Genomic DNA, 8,673 nt, shown 5'->3' on the forward strand with positions numbered 1-8,673 from the left:
TCAAACATGGTAAATTGTTATTGGTTCTAACTTAAACTTACCAATAAAATTACTTTTTTGCTCACCAATAACAACTTGTAGTAATTTACTACTTATGATTTGTTGTGAAAATATCATGGACATAATACTTTTTGTGTGAAAAATGTTAAAGGTATGATAAAAGTGTTGCGTCATTCTGTTGTGTTTTTAGAAATTTTTTGTTGGTTTAATCAACTTTGTTGAGCCAAAATTCACTATTCCACTACAGTTTTCTTGAGCTGACTTTTTGTATATTTTTTTTCTTTACACACTATTTTAAGTAAAAACACATAGTTTTGCACACAAAAACAAAAACAAAAACAAAAATTTAGGAAAAAAACATTTTTCATCCTTTATGTTTGGGGTAGTTTATAATTTTTCCTTAAAATTTAAAATCAAGCAATTTTCCCTTAATATTTTGGAAAAGAGAAAATATGTCATATTGTTATTCTCTCAGTTAAACCCTAATGAAAGCTTATGATTAATAAAATATTTTATTGTGTAATGTCTAAATTACTCTTGCTAAATTTTAACATCTTCAAAATTTTCTTTACGTATTTTGAGTTTTAAATGATAAAAGTTTTTAAAAAGTTAGAATGATGATATTCGATGACACATTCCTTTTGTTATCTTTTTTATTTTTTATTTTTATTTTTATAAATTTCTTAGCAAAACTCAATTGTTTATTGTTGGAAAATGATGATATTCGTTATCATTCTTAGAAGCTTTTAGAGAATAGATATATTGTCTTTAGCAAGTAGATACTAAAAAACTATTATAGTTAAATAAATATTTATATGTTAAATAGCTATCCTAACTTTGTGGTTGATTAAAATTTTTAAACGGATGAAATTAACTTTTAACGACATAATTATCAAAACTCTTAAAATTAATGTCTCTTTTGATTAATGTAAATCTTTATATACTTTAAAAATCAAATGATTCATATTTTTTTTTTTTGTAATACAAATAAAATCTAGAACTGACCTTAATTACTACAGTACTTTTTTTCCACGGCAAGCATGTGACTTGCACGTGCTGCTGTAACTAGTGAATATATAAATTAGAAACAACATCAATCTAGGGATGGTACAGCAACATAGATTTCTTACAAATATGGCATTATCATCTAAAAGAAATGTAACGTATCAAGGGCCTTAGATTTCTCTTTCCAAACCACATGACTATCAGAAAAACTGTAGGACATTTCTCTTCCAAGATAGAAAAAACATAATATTGGATTCACTGAGTCAGTCTTGGTTGGTTTCACTATTCTCCAACTTCATATATATTGTTATAGTCTAAGATGTGTCAATTTCAAAAGAAAAAAGAAAAAAAATTCCAGAGCCACTTAACACAAATAAACCAAAAACCAACGGCAACAAAATTCAGACAAAAACCTGAATGTCCATAAATCCAATTAAATAAACACATACACCTGAACTAAAATTTCAAAAGAAACATCATTTTCCATTGCCAAAAAAAATCAAGGAAAATGAAATCACATTTACAATACTCATTTCCTTTGCTCCTAAAATGAGTATTCAAGGTTAAAATAGATGTAACACCAGTTCCTTCTCTAGCAAATCACATAGCCTCAATATCAAAATCAACCAAACTCAGTGGACCCAAAATTCAAGTTTGGCAGTCTAAAATACCAGTTCTTCCAACTTCATCACACAATTTGCCATTCCACATAAAGCCAAACACATGGGAAAGTTTCATTTTTTTCAAAACACACATTCGCAGATTAATCCAATTCAAACACACCCCACAAGTGACTAGCTTGAGTTGATCTTCATACCTTTGTGATCAGTGATCACTACTAGATTGAGCTGATTGTGGGGTAATATAACTCAACATGAAGTGCATTTGAAGTAAGCTTGAGTCAACTTACCAGTAGAAAATCTAAAACTTCAAAGCAAAAACAATACCTATAACTCCACGACCATCACTTCCTGCAGCATTCCAAAGCCACCGGAATGGCTGACATTTAAACAAACCTTATTTAAAAATGATTTCAAGAAGAACCTCATTTTGAATTTCAGACAATGAAACGACTATCATGCCTCAAACAGACTCATGTAAGATACAGAAACTCCAAGAATACAGAAGCCAAAAGAAAAACCAAAAAGTAGAAAACTTGATGAAACGTAAAATAATCGAATAAGCAGTAACGCAAACTCGCAAAGGAGAAGGTCAATAATACTGTTTCAAGAAATTACCACAAGGTTAATATATCAAACATTTCAAAAAGTTCCTATTTGTGTTCCACACCCCTTCCTCAATTTTCTAATATTTCAGTCATTAACACATCTCAAATGGTTTTCTCATACATAACAGAACCGATAGTACATATTTAAAAACCAAAAAAAAAAAAAAAAACAACTTAAGAACAGCAACAAGGTTTTGTTTGTTAAAAACAGACTTGGTTTGGAAGACATTATACCAAATGCAAGGAACAAGTTTGTGTGAGAATCTCAAAACTTAAAGAACATAAAGAAAGAGAAGGAAAAAAGAAGGGGTGGGGGGGAGGGGTGGAGAGTGGGAGCCAAAGAACAATATAATTAAATATTGTAATTATAGCAAATCATACCTTAATAAGCAGATTCTTGTGATAAACATTGAATCCTTGAACATCAATATGATATTTCGCATCCTTAACAAATCCGATAGTTACAACAGCAATCATCTAATGAAAATAATTGCATACAATCAAAATTAATGTACTACAGCAGACAGAATATCAAATCAAAATTATTATTTTTTGTGTATTACATTTGTATCCTTTGGGACCCCATCACCACTAGGATGTGGTCAGTATGTAACCTCCTGAGACATCATCATGTCATTCTCTATATTGTGGTGCTCCACATCTTTCCCATGGAGAATCATTCGAAAGCTAGGAGGAAGCCTTAGATAGAGAATTGAGGTGTAACTCTGGAAAGTAAAATGGAATACTATAATTAAAAACAGAAAATTCAACAAGAAAGAATAAATGATTGGGAGAAGGAAAAACTCAATCAAGCTAAACAAGATATTTTTCCAGTTTTTTTTTTTTTTTTTCCAAATTGTCATCCAAGGATAAGTATGACATTCATGGCACCAATTGACCTTATCCTAATTTAGAGAAGTTCTAATTTTTGAAGTTAAGCTTCCTCTATTGATCTACTTTTTTATTGCTTTCTCCTGCATGTCAGCATGTATCTGATTAGGAGGTATTACATTTTTTAACAAATCCATTGAATAATTTTTTGGGGTGTTGTTTACTCGGTGCTTGCCTATTGAATTACTTATAAAAATTTTTCCCACTTTTTCCCACATGAATGTGTAAATTTGTAATTTACAACTATTTTATGTTGGCTTTAATTTCTTGCCAAATTTGATTGTAATTTCTTCAATCATATTTTTATGTATTTATGTGAGTTTTTAATTGTAAAGGATAAGTGTGAGAGAGTATGAAGACTCAAGCCTAAAAAGATGAACAAGTAGATTTCGTGAGTACCTCGCTAGAAGCTTATCCGCGAAAGAGTCACGTGTAAAGCACATGATTGGAAGATGAAGAGTCATACCAGCTTGGAGGTTTTCTCGAGTGTCTCGCGGGAAAAGCCATCCTACGAAATACTCACGAAACTCTCTGTTTGGCAAAAAGTTGTGTTTTGCTTTACCAAGTCTTTATCTACACTATATATACCCTTATTACTCACAAATTGTAGATAGTGCTTTTTAGAGAAAAAACCCTAGAAAATACACTTGAGAGTTAGAGATTGTTATACTTACAATCATCTGCACATTTCCTTGTGGTTTTCCTCAACTCCTATCTCTCCATATCCTTGAGAGGTTGATAACCTAAACATTTACCACACCCATTCTGAGTGTCAAGTGAGATTTTGGAGCTGTTGGGAAGCATTGAAATGAGTCATTCATTGGCGGATGCAATCGGGCTGAATTGCGGGATCTGGAAAATTAGAGAAGACAAAGTTCTGAGAAGCCAGTTGGTAGCAGGAGTTTGGAGCGCTCAAGTACATGGGGTAGATTAGACTTGGAGGGACTTTTGTTATTCATGTACTCCAACTTTATTCTCTAGTGGATCAATTTCGACTTGGAGGGTCGTGGAAAGGTTTTTCGCCGAGTTCTTCGATTTTCTCTTTGATAACATGGCTCGATATTATCTTGTGTTTGCATCTCTCTTCCCTACTCTTTAAGCTTTTCTTTTATTGTTGATAATTGATGAATATGGCTTAGCTTAAGTTAGAATAAAAACAATCTAATCATATTTTTAATTGGAGGTCTGAACAAGCTCTTGTGTTTTCACGCAAATCTAAGCTTTCAGAATGATCCAATAATAAGTCAGATTTAGATAATTAGGGGGGGGGGGGGGGATCTCCAGTAAGTATCCTTACTGATTGGATGCATGAACTGAAGTGTAAATTTTAAATAAGGAAAAAGACTCCATGTACTTGGGACCTAATTTGTGAGAGGATTTGTTGACATGAATCAATATCAGTAGTCGTTTTTAGCTCTTCAAATCTTGAAATTCTTTACTGTTCGTGTTCCTTGCACATTACATTTGAAAATTCTCAACACTTCGGTAAAAAATTGAAGAGGTTTTATTCATTTCATACATTTCTCAGTCAGGTTAATTTGTTTTCTTAAAGTCACAATTAATTACAAAAGCTATGGATTATTAAGATTAATATGCCCTATAAAGCTATATAGAAAATCAAGACATATAAGCAAACAAGGCTCATAATAGTGTCATATATAGTCTATATAGAAAAATTCTTAAAAGGTAGGGATGTGCATTCAATCCACCAAATTCGACCCAAATTTTTTAAGAGTCGATGGATTCCTCCTCCACCGAGATTGAGTTGGGTAGAGTGTGTGTTGGCAAGATTTTCAACCCAAAAACCCGACCCAACCCAAGCTATAAAATTTTTAAAAAATACATGTAATTTGAATTTGTTAGTTTGATTTATTTTTGTATATTGAGACTTAAATTTTTATGAAGTTGGGGTATTAGACTCCTTTGTGAAAATTGTAATTTTTTTTTTGCTAGGTAAATTGGGAAGGAGGTTTCGAATTCTAGACATATGGCATCATAGAGAGTGTTGATATCATTATGCTATCAGGTCACTTCCATTGGGTAAATTATAATCATTTATTGAATAAGGAGCTTGAATAATTGAATGAACTCCATTTTTTTTATTAGGCCTCACAAAATTTCCCCAACTTGATGATTCAACCCAATCCGATCTATGAGTTAGAGCATTCTCAATTGAGTAGTTAAAACCACATGTAGTCAAAAAGTAGCTAAACTCCCCCAAAAATTTCATGTATCAGCCTCAATATTTTGTCCCAAAAAGTTATAAATGAATAATGTTTCAATACAGTAATTGAGAAATTGTTGATCAATCAATTTCAGCCAATTTTAAATTCGTACCCCTCTCTCTCTCTCTCTCTCTCTCTCTCTCTCTCTCTCTCTCTCTCTCTCTCTCTCTCTCTCTCTCTCTCTCTCTCTCTCTCTCTCTCTCTCTCTCTGAATCAAACCTCCATAGCCATTCCAGCTCCTACGTGAAAAAATCTCCACCTTTCACCACCACCATCACCAATGGCTATGCAAAGGCTCTATGCAATGGGGCACCGGCGCCACCTCACTCCTTAATTTGCTCAGTGGCTGTTCGATGCAATGCTGGTTTCATTTTCAAATTTGCTTGTTTTACATCTTGCTTGTGTGTTGTTCTCACCTACCAATTTTAGGAAAAAGAAAGAAAGAGGGGGAGGCCTCACTTGAAATTGGAAAATAATGATGAAACTAGGTACTAATTAACGCTTTATTTATTTTGAAGTAAAATAGTATTTGTAAAATGTTTTCTTAGTTTTAGGTGTTTATTTGCATGTAAAATGTGGTTAGACTTGTAAGATATTTTTCATTGATCATAAATTTTTTTATAAAAAGATGTAAGATGTTTAATCTTTAAAAATCGATAAAGTATTTTACTAAAACATACAATGGCTTCCTCTCCCCCATTTAAATTTTCTTAAGTTCAAACCCATTTATTGAAACATGAATCATCTACAAAAAACAAAATATTACATTTTTTATTTTATTAAAGTATGTATCACTTACAATCATTACAGACTCTCAATTATTTTGAGATGAAACGATACAAATATAGAGTAGTACTTTGCTAGGCACTAAGAACTAGGAACTCATACAATATATTAATTAAGTTAACAAAATCTTTTATTTATTTATTTACAAACATTAAGTTGACACATTTGAACAAGCTACATATATTATTAGAAATTTTTTTTTTGTTTTTGAGAAGAATATTATTAGAACTTCAGCAGACTTGCTCACTTTAACAAGAAACATTTAGGATTCCCAAAGAAGTTTCACTTATTTATTGTGCCCATAAAAATAAATAAATCTTATCAATTATAGGCCCATTAATCGATAGACAGAGCCTAACTCCAATAGAGTACCATCTCTAAGTCCCCCAGCTTGAAGGATCATTAGGGTTTGTGACAAATTGCCCGATTGATAATGATGATGGCATGGAATCCATGTTCTGCATACGATTGTTAGGCACGTGTGGATCATAAGGATAATTAAAAGCAGCTGGAAAATATGGGATTCTAGCAAGTGGGTCAAGTTCTTGCGAAACACACGAATAAGGCATGCCACAATAATTACCACTAATAGTCTCACAAGGTTTTGGAATCTTGGGCACTGTTAATGGATCCTTATCATAATGTGGTGCTGTCATACCTGGACCAATAAGTTTATCACCAATATAATGTGTTATTCCACTAGTGCTGAAATTTTGATCTTCTTGATTGGGATCAAATTGTTCATGTGGTTGATAGCCTAATGACCATAGTGGGTCATAAGATGAAGAATACGATGGTGGTGCTATTACGGGTGGAAAGTGAACTAAATTGGCAACATAATTGGTTTGCTCTAATTTAAGATCAACATGAGCAAAGCCTTGCAACATTGGGGTTGGAGTAGGAAGGTATAGCTGGTCTTGTTGAGAGCTTCGGATCCACTTAGGGTTTGCAATTAGAGAGGAAAAACCTTCCTCAGAGTTGCCATTACAGTGCATATCAGGAAAGGTGGCTATGGCAGGAACATCGTGAGAAATCAGCTTTTTCTTCATGCTTGAATGCCAAAAGTTCTTAATCTCATTATCTGTTCTTCCTGGTAGTTGCTTGGCTATCTGAGACCACCTGTTAGAAAAAAGAAAAAGTTCCCTCTTGCATGAAAAAGGAATGATATTCATGATGAAGGTTACGATAAAGTTAACAATATATAAGAAGAAGATGGGACATAAAAATCATATTAGATTAGATTTACAAGTTGAGGTATTATATGTTAAATATAATATAAAAAAGTAAATAAATATTTATTTATTATGTTGTCCATGTGTTACTAATGATATTTATTGTTACATCTTTGTAAAGATTTTTATAATAAAATTGGTAATAATTTAAGCATTTTTGGAAAAGAAAAAGGAGGTACTTGTTTCCTAGAATGCCATGGAGTTCAATGATGAGGGCTGCTTCTTGGGTAGAGAAGCTCCCACGTTTTAGGCCAGGTCTGAGATAATTTGTCCATCTTAATCTGCAGCTCTTTCCGCATCTCTGCAGGCCTGCTTCATAGAAACCGTACAAGAAGATCGAAAAAAAAATGAACAAGAACAAAGAAAATTTGACAAACAGTACTAGGAATCTATGAAAGCTATATAGCCAATGCATTGAGAGAGAGAGGGGGGGAGCAGTGATCGATAATGTTACCAGCAAATTTTGGGACAGATGTCCAGCAACCATGGCCATAGGTTGAAATGTAGTTTAAGAGCTTCTCATCTTCCTCCGGTGACCATAGTCCTCTCTTCACCTTCTGCTTGTTACAGCATGAGTGATGTCTCATCTTTCTCTCTAAAAGCAGTAATCGCCAAAGACAGATCAATAATAAGTATTGGGGAATAAGTATAAAAAGATGAAATAGTTCAGAGAGAGAAAGAGAAAAGAAAGGCAGAACTAGGTCTAGCCCTAGCTGTCAGAAGTCAATACCGTCAAAAGAAGAGAACAGAGAAATGGGAAATCTAGAAGTGTGATTTCTGAGTACACTGAGGTTATGAATTTAACGTAAGAGCTGGTACAGTTAGGGTTTTACAATGGATCCTTCTTTTGTTCATTCACGTGATATGCAAGCTGGTGGGTCCATTCATGTGTGTGAGATATCCCACACCTTGATTCTTTGTCAAGAAAGCATATTTTTTTGGATGAAAATATGTGACCGTTTACCCTCTAGCTTGGACTTATTGAGAATGAGCATATTGAGCAATAATGAGATTTGGAGACAAGGTCATTAGCGGATATGTACATTCTAAATCATGAATTTTTGAACCATAATTGAATATTGAACTTTGGCTTTGTTGAAAAAGGGTTCTCAAGCGCGGCGCGTAATTTGGAATAAAGTAGACATCCCTTCACAGAGAAGAACAATAATTTTTTGTTGTTGTATATCGTACTATCAAGTCATATGTTATTTTATATATAATTAAAATTATTGTGTTCTTTTTAATTATTATGATTATTGATTACACTAAAGGGATGCTTTTTCCTTCTATTAGTCGCTAACCCCGT

The 8,673-nt window shown here is 33.0% G+C and overlaps 1 protein-coding gene across 1 annotated transcript; it reads right to left on the reverse strand.

Annotated features, from left to right (window-relative positions):
* Positions 1-6,512: 6,512 nt before the first annotated feature.
* On the reverse strand, positions 6,513-7,954 carry LOC142634640 (transcription factor MYB92-like). Its single transcript, XM_075808932.1, has 3 exons — positions 7,822-7,954; positions 7,547-7,676; positions 6,513-7,254 (listed from the first exon to the last, which is right to left on the reverse strand). Exons 1-3 carry the CDS (start codon positions 7,952-7,954, stop codon positions 6,513-6,515), a joined length of 1,005 nt encoding a protein of 334 aa, XP_075665047.1.
* Between the last annotated feature and the right edge of the window lie 719 nt (positions 7,955-8,673).

The sequence above is a fragment of the Castanea sativa genome, chromosome 5 (genome assembly GCF_040712315.1).
Source record: "Castanea sativa cultivar Marrone di Chiusa Pesio chromosome 5, ASM4071231v1".
NCBI lineage: Eukaryota > Viridiplantae > Streptophyta > Magnoliopsida > Fagales > Fagaceae > Castanea > Castanea sativa.

Coding starts and splice junctions, on each gene's coding strand:
- LOC142634640 (XM_075808932.1), bottom strand. CDS start 7,954: ATGAGACATCACTCATGCTGTAACAAGCAGAAGGTGAAGAGAGGACTA. Junction 7,677..7,821: donor ATCTGTCCCAAAATTTGCTG/GTAACATTATCG, acceptor TCTATGAAGCAG/GCCTGCAGAGATGCGGAAAG. Junction 7,255..7,546: donor CATGGCATTCTAGGAAACAA/GTACCTCCTTTT, acceptor TTTTTCTAACAG/GTGGTCTCAGATAGCCAAGC.